This window comes from Orbicella faveolata, unplaced genomic scaffold (genome assembly GCF_042242905.1).
Source record: "Orbicella faveolata isolate gen_17 unplaced genomic scaffold, um_ofav_v1 contig_24, whole genome shotgun sequence".
NCBI lineage: Eukaryota > Metazoa > Cnidaria > Anthozoa > Scleractinia > Merulinidae > Orbicella > Orbicella faveolata.
The window spans coordinates 29,448,075-29,463,720 of record NW_028301552.1 but is presented as its reverse complement, the minus strand read 5'-3'; the positions used below and the strand labels follow the sequence as shown (position 1 = coordinate 29,463,720).

General features: G+C 39.7%; 2 protein-coding genes across 4 annotated transcripts in view; both read right to left on the bottom strand.

Annotated features, from left to right (window-relative positions):
* The window catches only part of LOC110065497 (tyrosinase-like), a 33,064-nt gene extending 29,365 nt beyond the window's left edge, over positions 1-3,699 (bottom strand). The window contains exon 1 of the mRNA XM_089292791.1: positions 3,567-3,699. The gene's annotated coding sequence lies outside the window, so the exon portion shown is untranslated. The remainder of the gene's footprint in view (positions 1-3,566) is intronic.
* On the bottom strand, positions 701-15,286 carry LOC110046291 (2-oxoisovalerate dehydrogenase subunit alpha, mitochondrial-like). 3 transcript variants are annotated; one of them, XM_020751986.2, is made up of 10 exons: positions 15,121-15,286; positions 13,920-14,066; positions 12,702-12,884; positions 11,958-12,044; positions 11,080-11,350; positions 9,493-9,637; positions 7,789-7,850; positions 7,501-7,642; positions 6,331-6,429; positions 701-5,197 (listed from the first exon to the last, which is right to left on the bottom strand). In XM_020751986.2, the coding sequence occupies exons 2-10, from the start codon at positions 14,016-14,018 to the stop codon at positions 4,948-4,950; spliced, it is 1,338 nt and encodes a 445-aa protein (XP_020607645.1). In that variant the 5' UTR covers positions 14,019-14,066; positions 15,121-15,286; the 3' UTR covers positions 701-4,947. The 3 variants fall into 3 exon arrangements, with proteins under 3 accessions (XP_020607645.1, XP_020607646.1, XP_020607648.1); XM_020751987.2 differs by having other exon boundaries at positions 13,920-14,062; XM_020751989.2 differs by lacking the exon at positions 15,121-15,286 and adding an exon at positions 14,229-14,312.
* Positions 15,287-15,646: the final 360 nt, after the last annotated feature.

The following is a 15,646-nucleotide window of genomic DNA, read 5'->3' as shown; positions in this document are numbered from 1 at the left end:
AATCAGCTGGTGAGATCCTGTGCTGAGAAATACTCTGTATTCGACTAATCTTTTATTCCCGAAAAATATTTTATTTCATATACGAAGTTGCGTACTCACTCGTGAAGAGGCCATCTTATCATTTTTCAAAGTAAACAAACATCCGTTCGTCGGTTTCTACTGAAGCTTTGTTTTTTGTAAACTGAAGGCATATTGTTAGACTGCATATTTTAATTTCAGTCATTCTTCCCTAGCATGTCACTCGAGGGAGATGAATAGGCGAGAGATCAACTCGTGACAAGCCTAAATTTTCTTCTTTTTGAAAAATACTGAACTCTTTTGCATGAATTCTGCATGGCTCTCGCTCACGAATTCAAAATCTTCCACGCATTACTTTCGCTTACACAACCACGTCTACAAAAACATGTAGACACCTTGCACCTCGATATCTCCAAACGTGGTGACGTTTCCCAAAAAAATTATTCGAGACTTTCCTAAAACTACCATAATATTTTTCAAATGGCAGGTTAAGCAAGCCTCTTACTTAGGACATATGCATTTACCGTGCCTTCCCTTTTTTCTTAGCACGAACTGTTCATGCATGCCATGGAACGACTTCTCCAAGCAAACGTTTGCATAATTAGAAGGTGAATTTAGGGAAAACTGAAGTACTATAGCACAGGTTTTTTTCTCCCCTTGTAATCAAACTGAAACGTGCAGGTTCCCATGGCAACTATTTTTTTAGAGGCATTTTATTTGGGACGTATTCAAACGAGACTTGATCCGTAAGTCCAGGGAAGCTTTTCTAATTCAAAAAGGCAGAACAATTGATTACGATGCTCTTAACATCCACGAAGAAACATATTAGTGATTTCCTGTTATTATGTTATTTCACTATTTTATTTTACCTTATTCACACGTATTTTACGTATTACCGGTATTACCCAAATATACTACATGAACACTCCTTCTTATGTAAAATTCTCACTGTAACTCAAGAAGGCTGGTTTGACCAGACAATATAGTACACCTTAAAATTAACAAATCGAATGTGAGTCCACAACAAATTTTGACCACTGTGATGACGTATATCGTTGTCGATAAGAGTACAGACAACGCTAAACCACATGCCATTTGTTTCTTACCAAAATATGAACGTCGAAGAAAATGTTTTTTTTTTCTCAGAGCAGCTTTGTCTGGACTCTTATCGACAACGGGAAATTAGCCAATCAGATTGCGTGATTAGGAGCAATTGTGGTAAAAAAAAATCATCCTATGTTGTATCGGTTTCTGCTTTTATATTCTTCTGTTAATAATGAATCTTCAGAATATCGAGTCCAGTTTTCTCCAGTTTTGGAGTACACTCTAAGGTCGCGTTCCATTGGGATCAACCGATTCTGGTTGGCTGAGTTGGTTGGATTTTTTGGTGTTCTATTAGGAAAAAACCATTTTCGGTCGGTTTGGTTGATCAATTTTTTCAACCGGCCTCAAATCAGGTCGAGACGGCTGAAAGAGCATTTGCGTGATTACTAGTGGTGTAGCGTCCGTAAGGACTAGAGCCAGGAGTTGGTACCGCGTTTCATCCGAAAAAGCTAGAAAAGTGTTCTGTTAAGATCGAAACGTCGATCGTATCAACCCAAACCGGTAGCGGTTGAAACGGTTGATCCCAATTGAACACAACCTTGACCTAGGAGTTATAAAGTCACTCCAATAAAGGGGCTATTTTGGACCTGAAATACAGTTATACCAACCCTATGAGGAATGTAAAAATTACTCCATGGGAAATGTTACATTACCCTTAAGCTGGAGTAAACGCAGCTCCCATTTACTCTAATGTGGTGTAGAATCTAAGAGTTAAAACTGCTCCCAAAAGGAGCTATTTTAGACCCAAACATTTTGGAGTTAAAACAGCCCCCTGAAAATCAGCAAGAAGTATTTGGCCGAGTGAGTATATAGCATATAAAGTGTTAGCCTGCGAACAGGCTCCCGGCGAGGACGGAAAAAAAATTCGGCGAGCGCGGAACTGAAGAATTTGGAATTTGCATCAATAGAATGTCTGCAGGCTCCCTCGCTTAGTTCGGGCTCACCGGTAGCCTGCGAACAGGCTCCCGCTGAGCCCCAACGAATTGAGACTTGCACTCTATATTAAGACGCCGAGCCCGGCTGTTTGATTAGGTCGATTTATAGAACTGTTTGCCTGTACAGAAAATGTAGCTTCTTGACAGGTCTAATTACCGCATTGACTGATTTGTTACAGGCTAATCACCAAGGGCGGATAGGCATATCAAAAACAAAGTCAACAGGCTCCCCCGTCCCGCCCCGATCGCTTCACTTTCCAAATTCTTCAGTTCCACGCTCGCCGAATTTTTTTTCCGTCCTCGCCGGGAGCCTGTTCGCAGGCTAGTAAAGTGTATGACCTCCTAATCCAGAACACTGCAACAAAATGCCCGTTGGCAAGGTCAAAGACGAACAGAAATAACTAAAAATAACACTCTTATCAAAATATTACTCGCTAAGAAAAAGAAATATCTGACTGTTGTCTAAAATCCTCAACTCTGAATCGAAACGAAATTTACTGCCCCATGAATAAGTTTAAGACGCTGGCTTTACGTGACATAGCGTTTTTCACTTGTGTATGGAAAGTAATTTGCATTTCTTGTGGTTTAACATAACTGCGTTAATCTATTGGCTGAAAAACCTCGGGCCACTTTGTCGTCAATCATTCAGAAGTAAAACCAAACCGATAATGACTCGTTCGCACTCGTTTTCCTAGCTTGGCATCGGCGACTTGTAATTTAAGGTCATTCCACTGAAATAGAACCTGCACTGAGATTTTTGTGGAACTTTGCCTATTGATTGTTTATATTACAGGAACTTAAATTTTGAAATAAAAATGAGGGGTCCCCACGTTCGTTTAGGAGCAACAGCACCTTGTTTATACCCATATTAATAAATGTAATGTAGATGTAGATATTAATCCTTATAATAGCACCATAATTGTAGTCACGATTGCTTGCTAAATTCACGTTTTCGACGATTGCTTTTTGCCCTACACTGAGAATTAGTCCATATTTATTTAACACAGAAAAATTTATTACTCAATGCAAAACAACAGAAAAAAATGATAGGTCACCATACTCGTTTGCAAGAAAATGACGATTTACCTCTATGGCGAGGTCCAGCTGTAAAGAAAAAGCTACCATTTTTTAATGCGCGCGCTAATCACGCGTGAAATTATGCACAGTAGGGATGCGCAATGCAATACTGGGGAATGACCTTAACTAGTTTTAGCTCACAAAACTGTTCCAAGAATTCAATGATCTGTAGATCTAGAAATAAAATACTCAAAAGGGTATTGTGAAACTTTGCTAAAGACCCATAACCGAAACTTCCTTTGTGTTAAATAGCCTAAATTGTTATCTTAGAAATTTAAATTAACCTCTGCAAAGATGTTGGACCTTTGCAAAATTCTACGGTAATGTGAGGACAGGGGGCACACAACAGATCTGTTCCTTGAAATATCCGTTCACGAGCCTATTTTCTGTTCGCTTGAAAAATCCTTAAACACTCGCTGTGAGTAACCTTACCTTTTAACGGAAACTTAGTATCTCCTATAGGTTGTCCCTCTTCCTCTCACTCCTCCCCCTCCGGCAAAGGACGGTGTATATTTAACTCTGGGACTACACCCTCAAGGATGTTAAGTGGATGCAGGAGCCCATTATTCCTGTTATATGTGCATTCAAATCTTGCTAGCAATGCCTTCGAAGTAATTTGCTGAGAAGTGCCAATTGTGAAGTTTCTGCTGAGAAAAAGGAACAGATTTAAATTTGCCAGCAACTCCAAAAAAACTGCGTTAAAAATGCTTACTTGTTGAAATCTGACACTGCTTTTAAAAGTCGTTTTGTGCCCCTAATAATGGGCTTGTGGATTCGTTAGAAATAGGACTGTTTTTAACCCAAGCTTAACCCATTTCTACTGCCCGCGAGTATAGGCTCACTTTTTTGAACAGCAGCTTGTAATTTACACTGTTTGAAATAATAATGCTTAATAAAAAACCTACACTGTAACCTTACGTGCATACCTGTACTGTAGATTTTCCCACACTCTACTCATTATATCTTCCCTTTATTAAAAACTAAACCGTTGGATAATGTAATTCGAGAGTTTTCATTGGCTTAGCCATCTTGGTGTACGAGCAATTATAATCCATCATATATTTTCGCTTAGGCGTGATTGGTTTAAACGCGTCACGTGACTGAATATTCCTCATCTAAAACTGGAGAATATCCGCGTGATATTCCCCAATTTTCAAAACAGCGCGTGTTGCGAAAAATATTTGAAGGATAATAAACACAAGAGCCTCCATTTAGCGCGGAAATATACTCGGATATTTGTCCTTGGACATCATCTGTTCCTCAAAATTCACAGTTTTCCTCGAGCTACGTCCTCGGAAAACTGTTCGCTTCTCGGAACAGATAGTGTCCCCGGACAAATATTCGAGAATATATCCGCGCCAAATGGAAGCTGTTGTTTATTTATACCATGCTCTACAAATATGATAAGCATACGTGTAATATTTGGGGGTGTTTTTATCTTTGTCTTTTTCTATCTCGCGAATGTTAGATATGAGATGATTACAACCAACTTGGCGCTACGTACCTCGTGGGCTGTCTACCATCTCACATCACATCCAACACGCGCTCATGGAATAAATTATAGGCCACGTTCAATATATCAATTTTCTGACATGGCTTCGAGGCTTTCAGGACAAACGTCTGTGTTGTTTTCTCTGTCTCCAAGTTTCTTTTGGGAATTGTGAGACAAAAGAAACTTTTAAAAAATGCAATTTTGACCCGAAAGCCTCGGAGCCCTGTTAGAATATTGATGTATCGAACGCGGCCTACAATTAAGTATCTACACAAACAGCGCTTTTAATCTGTTCTTTGAATTGAGCGTTGCACCTCAAGATTACTCATCTTTTGCATGTAGTTCACTCGGATATTCCTCAGGGTATTTCGCTACATGATTCATACATTCCTGGTGCTGTTTTCGCAGACGGTGAGACAAACTGTCATAGACATCATTGAACATGTCTTTGACTGGTGGTTTAAGTTCTTTTTCAGCTTTTGAAAAGGCTGCCAAGATTTGCTGACGAGAATCACGTTTCCACTGCTCTTCCATTTCACTGTCCCACCATCTTTTGTTCTCCATGTACTGTCTAGATCATTCATGATAAAATCACATTTCGTTTTATCACACTTCACTTTTTGGGGAGGAAATAAGGAGTTAAAAGCTAGGTTATAAATTCGAGCCTCCACTAGCAGTCACGTTTCTACAATGGCCACCTCTTTACAAAGGCCTCTTTTTCGGTCCCAGCGGACAGTCCATACATTCACTCTTAATTAAACTTCTCGACAACTGCATCTTTCCAAAACAGAAACGGCCACTAAAACTCGTCCCAAATAACAAAACAACCTCTCGACAACGGTCAGTTAAGCAAGGACTGACGAACGGTGTATTTAAAACCACATTATTTAAAATTGTAAAACGCCACCAAACTTGATCTATTCCACGCGTCATTGGTCTCTGTTTCTGTCTTCTTGATAGATTTTGATTGCGATAGGTATCTATATTCTAAAATAACCTTTTTTCGTGAAGAAAAAAATGTTGCACCCCCGAAAAAAGAAAAAAACAGGTGCTGATCATATTACACCGCTTCCTCCCCATAATGGACATCTCTGTACAACGGCCACTTTCCACTTTTCCCAAGGTGACCGTAGTGGAGACGTTCGACTGTACTCAAAGACACTTTTCTGCTTAACATTGAATGAAAATTTGTAGTTCCCACATGTGTCACTCTTGGAGATGCACAGGCCTGAATAGTTAGAATGCTTGAATTCGGATCGAACGGTCAAGTTTTGTGCCCTGGCAAGGGTCACTGTGTTGTGAATTTAGGCAAGACACTTTGTTCTCTACTTATAACACGTCTCTCCACTCAGGAGAATAAAAAATTCCAGGGAGTTGTGGAGGGGGGGGGGGGGAATTGCTGGGATATGGGAATTTAGATCAGATAAAATGAGATAGCGAGTAGAAAAATCGTTAATATTTACTCGGGATATGGGATTTAGGCCAAATATTAAGGCCAAAATTAAAATTAATGGGATGTGAGATACTCTGACTCCCCCCCCCCCCTCCCTCCTAATAGGGCTCCGTAGCATGCCTTTAAAGCCAGAGGCGGTAGTCGCTTCATGTTGTGGAAACCAGCCTAACAAGGGATGAGCTCTGTCACCCTGCGTCAGTTTGACTCAAGTGCGACCTTAACTGTGTGTAGTGCTTACTTCAAGTACATACCTAAGCCTCCCAATAGGATGGTCCTCTTTGTCCCAGTAACTGACTTCCTTTAGCGAGCGGTACACCGAGGAATCATCGCTTGTGCTATGGTGACCAATTCTGTGAAAAAGTGATAATTATTTGTCGTTATTAGGAAAATTAACTCTCGCTTGCGAGGTTCCAGATGGGTGTAAATTTAGTTTAAGTTTATAAAAACGGAAGCTAATTTAATTAGTCTTGCAAATAATAGTATAATAACGTGTATAGAGCGGTTTTCAATTAGGTGTGGAAAATTAATTGGTTTTGCATCAACTAGTGACTACGCTACACGATCCTACACGATTGCCAGAAAATTCTCGCGCCACTTTCTCATCCAATCAGAAGTAAAACTCAAACCAACCGTAACTCGCTCCCACTCGTTTTCCCGCGCTTTGGTCAGCTAAAAGTAGTTGCGTCGAGTTTTGATTGGTTTACTAAATAATGATGATGATGATGATGATGACAGCCTGTTTTATTCAAGATGGCGAAAATAAAATACGAGAAAAAGCACATCTTGAAAAGGAAAACTAGAGGTCCACCCTATGGCGTTTCCCAAAATAAAAGGATAAAACAGATTGTCTGTGTTCTTTTTGATTGGCCAAAGTGATTACTTTGGTTTTGGTTTTACAACACTCAGTTGAAAACTGCTCTGTAGCTAGCAAAGCTAAGCAATAAAAATTAAATTTTGCACGCTGGTGACATGGTAACGAGCAAAGATAACTTCGCTTCGCCAGAGAATAGCCCTTTTCACGATTAATTTTTCTCATTTGCATTACGATGTAATCCAACGTAGATGCGAGGCAATTTCGGGCTAAAACTACAAAATAGCCCGAAATTGCCTCACATACATACTAGATTTTATTGTAATGCAAATGAGCAAAGGTAACCGCGAAAAGGGCTATTGAATTGTTTTCTCGCAAGAGTCGTGGTTCTCGTACTTTTATGACCATAGGCAACTTATTAAACAATCGATAATTGCGAGACATGATGCACTTGAGGAGTTTGAAAAACACTCAAGGAGCTAGGGTTGTTTTCGGCTGCGCGTCGAGCAACTCGAGCGCCTGTTACGCTTCTTTTTGTGCTTCCAAACTTTCCGCGTGAATCATTACTCGATGATGCACGCTAAGGCAATAAGTTAGCACTGTATCTAACCTGTAAGTCATAGCTTCAATAATGACTGGTCTTGACTGATTCACTGCAATCTCACGAGCTGCTTTAGTGACATTATAAACGGCAAAGACATCGTTACCATCCACACGAATTGCTTTTATCCCATAACCTCTGCCATGTCCAGCTTGAAAGAAACGTGTCGGACAACTAATTATTAACCATGAATGATGACCAGACACCAAAGCAACAACAGCGGTGGAGTTCAAAATATTTATTGGTTATTGACCAAAGCTGGAGAACAATAACCATGCACAAAAGAAAACTACAAACCTATTCCGTCTCCTCGGTACTGTTCACTGGTTGGGGTTGATATGGCATAACCATTGTTACGGCTGTTGAATAAGACGCTCTTAGATTTGAAGACATGATTGATCATTGCAGTTATGCACACAACTAACCTTAAGCAGTTGTGAAATTAAAGCCTGAAAACAATTCAGGCTTGAACGGGATTCGAACCCATGACCGCTGCGACACCGGTGCAGGGCTCTACAAACTGAGCTATTAAACCAACTGGGAGCTGGTCACGTTGCGAGTTCTGCACCGGTATCGCAGAGGTCATGGATTCGAATCCCGTTCAAACCTGAATTTTCATCCGGCTTAAATTTTAATTTTTTAATATTACTGCGATGATCAATCACGTCGTCACATCTTTCTCCACAGTTCCAATATATGATCTTTTGTATATTCACTTGTATGCTCTTAGACTGTTTGCCATCACATTCCGGCAAATAACTATACAACCAAATATTTGACCCTGCTCTTGGGTTACAGGATTTTCCTTTCCTTACTGAGTTAAGTTTTGAGTATAAAAATAAACGCCTTTCCTCAGAAGCCCAATTCTTTCGCCACTCAAAGGACATTTGAGATAAAACCCAAAAAATTATATAAGGTTGACGCACATGGTTCAACGGAGCCTGGATGTAGAATCCTAGATCGATTGGTTGTTACTTGGGTACGAAAACTGAGAAACAACAAATTATTTAAATCAGTTCTCCATCAGACCTCCAGTAGCTCTGTCATCATGATCAGTATAACATTTTGGGTTGACTAAGTGCCGGAGGGGAGGGAGATCAAGATGTCCGTTTGTTCTCCTATATTGACAACAGGCTTAGAAATCACCAAACATTCTCATTTAGTACCCAAGGCTATAGCTACAGGCAGTTAAGACTGGGCTTTCTTTTATCAAAGGATAACTTTATAGAAAAAGGGACTTACGACGAAATCCGATAGAAAATCGAGCAATTTCAGGTTTTAGTGGACACAAATCTGGTACCAGAATAATTTTAAGTATTTTACACTCACTTTTACATTTTCTTAAAGCTAAATACATAAGTAATTGCCTGAAATAACACCGAAAACAATTTCGCATGGGAACGAGAGAAAATAAATTTCAAAGTTCAGAGAACTTGTGCAAACAGAGGCAAAATTTCATCATCAGTTTCATTTCCCAGTACTTTCAAGTGTTTCATATGAAGTTCAACATTCGTTTTCGACGTTTGGTGTTGCTAGAAATGATTTTTTATGAGAAGATATTTAAAACAGTCGTACAGAAGTTTGCAATACAATGTAAATAATCTTGGTGCTAGGTTTTTGTCCACTTGTTACTCGAACTTCTGGTCGATTCCGTCTTAATATTGTGTAGCATTCCCTCTTAAAATTTAAAATGTGACACGAAACTAACAGTACTATACAATACTAAACATTTATACATTTTTTGAAACCTTTATGAGAGGAGAGAGAAAGGTTGCTAAAAGGACAACCGTAAAGGAAAAACATACAAGTAGCTTTTTGTGTAATTGCATGTTTCTGTTTGCATGCCCATCAACTTTGTCTAATGACAGTTACATATACACAATTCAACCTGAACAATTTTGTACTGAAAACGATGAATTAGTCATAAGAAGAAAAGAGATAGACATCTGTCAACTCAAACTATAAATAAATACTTCTGAACATTTTAATTTTTTAGCTTACCAGAAGAAAATAACAGGAGCTTCCAGTGTGGCGGCAAAGTTGAAGGCGGCATGGGCATCTCCCTCACTTGCAGCTCCTTCTCCAAAATAACAGATAACACAATTGCCAGTGCCTGCTCGTTTTAAAGCATAACCATATCCAGAAGCTAAAATAAGATTTTAATTGAAAGGATATCAAGAGATTAAGATCAGGGTCTTAAAATAACTGAGGACAATGTGCTGCCTTTGCAAATACATCTGCAAATGGTTAGACGATCAATTTTTCTAGGATAAGAGCTATAAACTGTGGGCCCCGTCTCCTGAATCTTCAGTGATACATAGTTGGCAGGGGACGTTAAAGAACCCACACACACTTATAAAGAGTAGGAACGGAGTTCCCGGTGTTGTGGTTCGGACTTGTTTCACTTGTTGGGGCTTCAAATAAGTTAAATTAACCTCATTGCGCCTTTCCCTCTTGGACAGACTTGTCCAAAAATAAATGCTATGTCTAAGTCTGTTTTTTGTAAGAGGGTCAGTGTTTTGAGATCCGTGTTCATAATGGTTGTTCCGTTTGACCGAAACGCCCTTCAATTCAGACCATAAGAGAGGTTTCCAATGACGTGTCGTAAAACTAAAATCAAAATTACAAGCACTTATCACTCTGGCCAATCACAAAGGAGACAGACAATGTAGGGAACCAATCAAATTTCGAGGCAAGTAGCTGTTGCTGACGCGAGGCGCGGGAAAACATGTGCGAGAAAATCACGTTTTGGTTTTAATTCTGACTTGGATGACAGAGTGGCGCGAGTTTCTAAGTTTTCTAATCGCGCAGCGTACTAATTCAGAACCAAAAAAAGCCAACTACTCTCGACTGTCAAGTAAAAACTGGGCTAAAAACTGTGCATGAACAGTTCCACGTCCAAGGCCCAAAAATTGACAAAATCTGGCACGGTACATGAAATCATTTGCGACAACTGCAACCTTGTATACTTCGGTCAAACGAAACTACCATTGAAGATATCAGAACACAAGAGGGTTTGTCTGTTTGCACATGACTCTACGATCCCCTGCCATGTCGACGAAAACAAGAAAAAATGGATTTTGGTACTGTTGAAATTGCTGGACAAAGTCTAATATTCACGAGCGGCATCGCCACATGTAATATCTCCTGATTATCAGTATAAAAAATACAATTCGGGGATTTAGGAACGACCAGGTCGCTTTCCAAGAGGTATAAATTTTTTTGCCACGAGGTGCTGTTTTGGGATGTTGAAGAGTATATCCACCTTGGCCAGCAGTTCACGTTTGATAATTGATTTTAAAGAAACTACGTCACAGTCTACACATCTTGAAAAGTTTCGCCTAAATGTTTCAAGTTCTTCATTTGTAATCCCTGTAATCTTCTCCATCGTTAGCCATCCTTATTCCTTTATGGTTTATTATTTTTTTCTTTGGTGTTTTTCCATCTCAGTCAACTACTATTTTCTGGTTTGTTCAATTTGAGGTAACTCTGTACACGGCCAAAATAACTCAAAATACGGTGACTGAACTCTTTTAAACCTTGCAAAAAAAAAAACAAAAACAACTAGCTGTTTCTTTTAGGACTAACCATGAGGCATTTGAGTAGCCAGAGTAGAGGAAATGGTGACAAAGTTTAGATCTTTCGAGCCATAGTGAACAGGCATCTGCCGGCCCTTCCCATGATCATGTTGATTAGAATAGCACTGGTTCATGAATTCATCTAATGTGAATCCTCTCCACAGCAAGACACCAGCCTCACGATACTGACCAAATACAACGTCTTCAGGTGAAAGGGCTGCGGCACTACCAAATAATGTCGCCTCTTCACCGTAGCTGGTCACATAAAATGGGATACGCCCCTAGAGTTGGAAATATATGAGAATCACTAAAGATTAGAAGGTATAACAAATGGATCATTGTCTACAGCTGGCTACGAGGGTGACAACTCTGCTAAACGCTGTCTCAGGGGACCGCAGATTTTCTCCAAGATTTCAAAACGATAGTTTCACTGTTCGGTGCATGTGCAGGCATGCGTAAGCACAAAGTACTTTTTTTGTGTTTCTCAGGGATGGACCATTATAATTAGTTTTTATTGCCCACAAAAACAAATCATGCACAACCTCAAGGTGAGAAAACAGTTTCATGCCACAAAAAATTGCCAATTCCCCCGCTCCAACCCTCAACAAAATCATGGTCCGTCGAGTCTCATGAAGTCCAGACTGCAATCAATGACAAGAGAGGATGTAGAGTAAGATATTTCGGAAGTCACGCTAAAAAGTGTTCGAAGATGGCGTTACGAGGGTTTATTTAGATGTCAGGATCACTTGAAGCGGCATATATAGAACGTATTAAACTAGGAAAAAACTCAAAATCATTTTGTTTTTTTAATTCTTCGCAAAAGAGTGGGCTGGTCGGGGGATGGGAAAAGGCATTACATATGGGGAAGGCCTCGTGACGAATCATCACCTGTCGCTGTGAATCATACATGATGCGGTCCATTGTATTCAACAGAGTCATCTTCTTGTACAGATCTTGAATTTTCTCTTTGTCCAGCTTGAAAACATTAAATATCAGCAATAAACACAAGATAAATGATGTTAAATATCATGAGTAGTTAATGAGCCAATGACTTTGATGGTGATAATAGTTATAAAACTAATAACTAGCAAAAAGAGAAAATGAGGCCCCAATTTCTGTTGCTAGCAGTAATCACTGCTAGCAAGGTTTGCCACTTGGAGTGAAGCTGTCGCCACTGCAAGAGGCAGAGCAGATTGGACGAGAAAAGTCAATGGCCCTATTCTCCCAGAAGAGAGTTAGGAACTAAGAGAGGTGCCTTCAGTTAAATCATTCTGACTGACGTCATTTGGTAAAATGCGCTAGCTCTTAGGGTCTCCCAGGGAGGGGGGTATCATGTTCCCTTGATCCCTTTAAAATTTCCCTTACTTTTCGGAGTTTCGCCCTTGTTCCCTGTTAATTAATACAATCTCCCCCTTATTTTGGTCAAAGTTTCCTTCAATAGTAGAGATATCCGGTGTTCCCTCAAATTAATCCCCAGGATATGCCCTTGTTCCCCAAAACCCCTGGGAGACCCTCGGTTATGTGTTGAAGATTTGGCCTTCTCATTAAGGTACTCATTTAATTTTTGTGAATTACAATTTGTCACTTCTTAGATCTGCAAAAAAAACAAACAAACAAAAATGAAATGAAAACCTTGGGATCGAGTGCTTCGTCATACACTTTTCCGTTACGACCCATAACCCGATACACAGGAATAACTCCGCCATCTTCAGGATCATCAAATTCCAATTTTTCGGTATAACATGAATTCAGAGCGCCTGGAAATCTAGGTTTGTCTTGATGGTCAGGTTCGGAACTTCCGGTACCGGTGCAGTACTGAAAAGATAATTGATTACAGTGGAACCCAGTCAATACGGTCACCGACGGGCCGTGAACATTTGGCCGTATTAACGGGGTAGGGTCAAATTTCATGACTGGTCTAAATTGACTGATCTCTTAACTGAAGCTAACAGATATATCACATCTGCACTTCTAAACAACTGTTCTTTAATTATCATCCGGAATGCTGATATAATTCGAAAAAAAATTGAAACTTCAATCAGTACATACAATATTAACAAAGGAAAAATGAACATAACTGGTTTGAGTGGCTATATAAAACGGGGTAAAATTATAAAGGATTATACAGGCTGGGATTTCAGAATGTGGATGTTGGCCGTATTGTCGAGGTGGCCGTATTAACGGGGTTTTCCTTTAAGAAAATGTATGAGCGATTCGCCGAGACAGGCGACTGGACAGTCGAACTACGGAGCCAGCGAACTGCCGAGCATATTTATAAACTAAGGAGTGCGGGAGTGGATGGTTTGACTTTAGAGAGTAGGGTGGGTGATTAATTGAAAAAATTATCCTGCAGGCATGCGTAATTGTTCCAAAAATATTCATGCATGTTCAGTGGGCCGAAAAATAGCATGTTAAATGGAGAAACAAATTACATACATACGCACGTCTCGAGAATTAAACATTTCCTAGAGAATGAAATTGTTTTAAAACGGGTCAAATCACCCACACCCCCTTATCCCCTCAGATAATCCAGCCCTTTCCGATGTTTCCATTTGTTTGAAAGACTTCATAATTCGTTCCGTTTCAATCGACGAACGAGTGCCTGAACCACTTGAGAAGTGATAATTAGTTTGCCTAAGAAAATTACTAGATAACCTAGCTAGTCTCATTGACTCGGAATGTTTTGACGAAGGAGCCACCGAGTGCTGGAATATATAAAACTCGGTGTCTTCGACTCGCGAGCTGCTGAGCCGTGAGAATAATTATACTGGAACAAATACCGGTTCGAGAATTTTCTTACAGTTTTGATCAACGTACCGATCCAAAAAGGCAAATGTCATGACAACTTACTCTTAACGTCTTGAAGCCATTGGGTAGTGTCCTTAAATGCGACAATTTGCGGTGAAAGCGAGGAGACACTGCTCTTATTAGCCACGTCGAAGCCGCCATCTATAGTTCTTCTGCGACTGAGCAGCTGGTAGTCCAAGGTCAACCTGTCTAGTAAACAAAGATCTTATTTTGTTTCGCATACATAATAGCAGTCACGGCGAAAACATAAAAGTTTGTACAGGAATATTTATAGCAGGTTCTAGGAGATAGGAATTCTGAAAAAAATTCTTAATAAATATGTCTTACGTCTATCCTTGGCTTAAAACTTACTCTCTGTAGACAAAATATTCCTTCAGTTCCTAAAGCATTTTAGAAGTAGAACTGTACAGGCTTTGAAACGAGTTAACGAAACCACAACGGAGAGGGCAATGGGAACGTCGCTAAAGAAAAGGTTTAATGAGCCATACAATGGCTGTGCACGTGCATTATAATTCTTGGTACATTTCTCTGCCGTCCTCTGTAAAACATCAACGCGAAATGACCAAATTCTGCGTTTGAGTGGAACGTGAACCAACGACGGATAATTGTTTACAATTTATATTTCGAATTTTACGTTGTGTTGCATATTCAATTTTGAGATAATGTTGACAAAACAAACTGTTTATTAATTAAACGGTTTTAGAGTATCTCGAGATTCGTAGGTAAAATATATATTCATATTTTTATCTTTTATTTTCTGTATCAAGCGGGCTAAAATGAATCCAACTATCGCTTTACCCGCCAGTGAACATGGCTTCCTTTTGTTTCTTGTTTGAACAAAGCTTAACTTGCAATAATAGGGCCAAATCAATTAAAAACTAAATACTCTTGGGCTCGCTTCGTCACTACTGACCGATGCAGTATAGCTAGGGACAAAACGGAAGATTAATTTCATTCAGAGACCGCGCTCTTCTATCTTCTATTAGCGGGGTGAGTGAAAGGAGGAAGGCTGAATCCGCCGTTATTGAAGCTTATTAAATACAGTCCAAGCTCCCGTAAGCAGGCTTCTTGGGGAAAGAAAACGGAGCTGACCGCCTATTGAGGGGAGTGAACCTCTTGAGCGGCCACCAGCATTATATGAAAAAGGTGCCTCTAATAAGGAGAGTCTACGATCTCGCAATTATTAAAATATGGCACTGGATATATAACACTTACTGCCAAATCATCGTGATAAATGACGTACCTACGAAGATCGATGGGCTGTTCAAAGGGTAGATAACGCTATCCGCCGGGTAAATCGCTATCCAGTGCCGGGATATGTGCACGGTTAGCAAAACAAACTATGCTATCTACTACATATGCAGTGGTTTATCCAGTATATAGAGTTATATAAACCCTTTGAACAACTGGGCTTCTAACGGTCAAAGGTTACATTTTCATGTGCCTGACGGTTGACAGTTAAATTTCACGTGATGACGGGTATAGAGAATCCACAAATTGAACATTGTTCGTTACCTTTGTCTCTTTGAGGCAGTTTTATTTAAGGTGACATGGATGAACATATGTTCAACTTTGAATGCAGAGGAACACAAATATCTATTTCAAAATGTAGATTTATGTCAGGTAAACCATGAATAAAAAAGTGTTGGAGAATATTGACACTGTATGTCAACATCTCCTTTGGGCACCTTGAATTAACGCTACCTTAATGAGCAAATTTTCAAACTCCTCTCCTCTAGTGCCGCTAATTTGCCGACAATTTTGCGACA

Excerpts from the sequence above, each read along its gene's own strand:
- LOC110046291 (XM_020751986.2), bottom strand. The coding sequence starts at position 14,018 with ATGGCGGCTTCGACGTGGCTAATAAGAGCAGTGTCTCCTCGCTTTCAC. Across the intron at positions 11,351-11,957 it reads TGTATGATTCACAGCGACAG|GGGCGTATCCCATTTTATGT; the intron begins GTGATGATTCGT and ends TTCCAACTCTAG. Across the intron at positions 9,638-11,079 it reads GGCTACTCAAATGCCTCATG|CTTCTGGATATGGTTATGCT; the intron begins GTTAGTCCTAAA and ends ATCTTATTTTAG.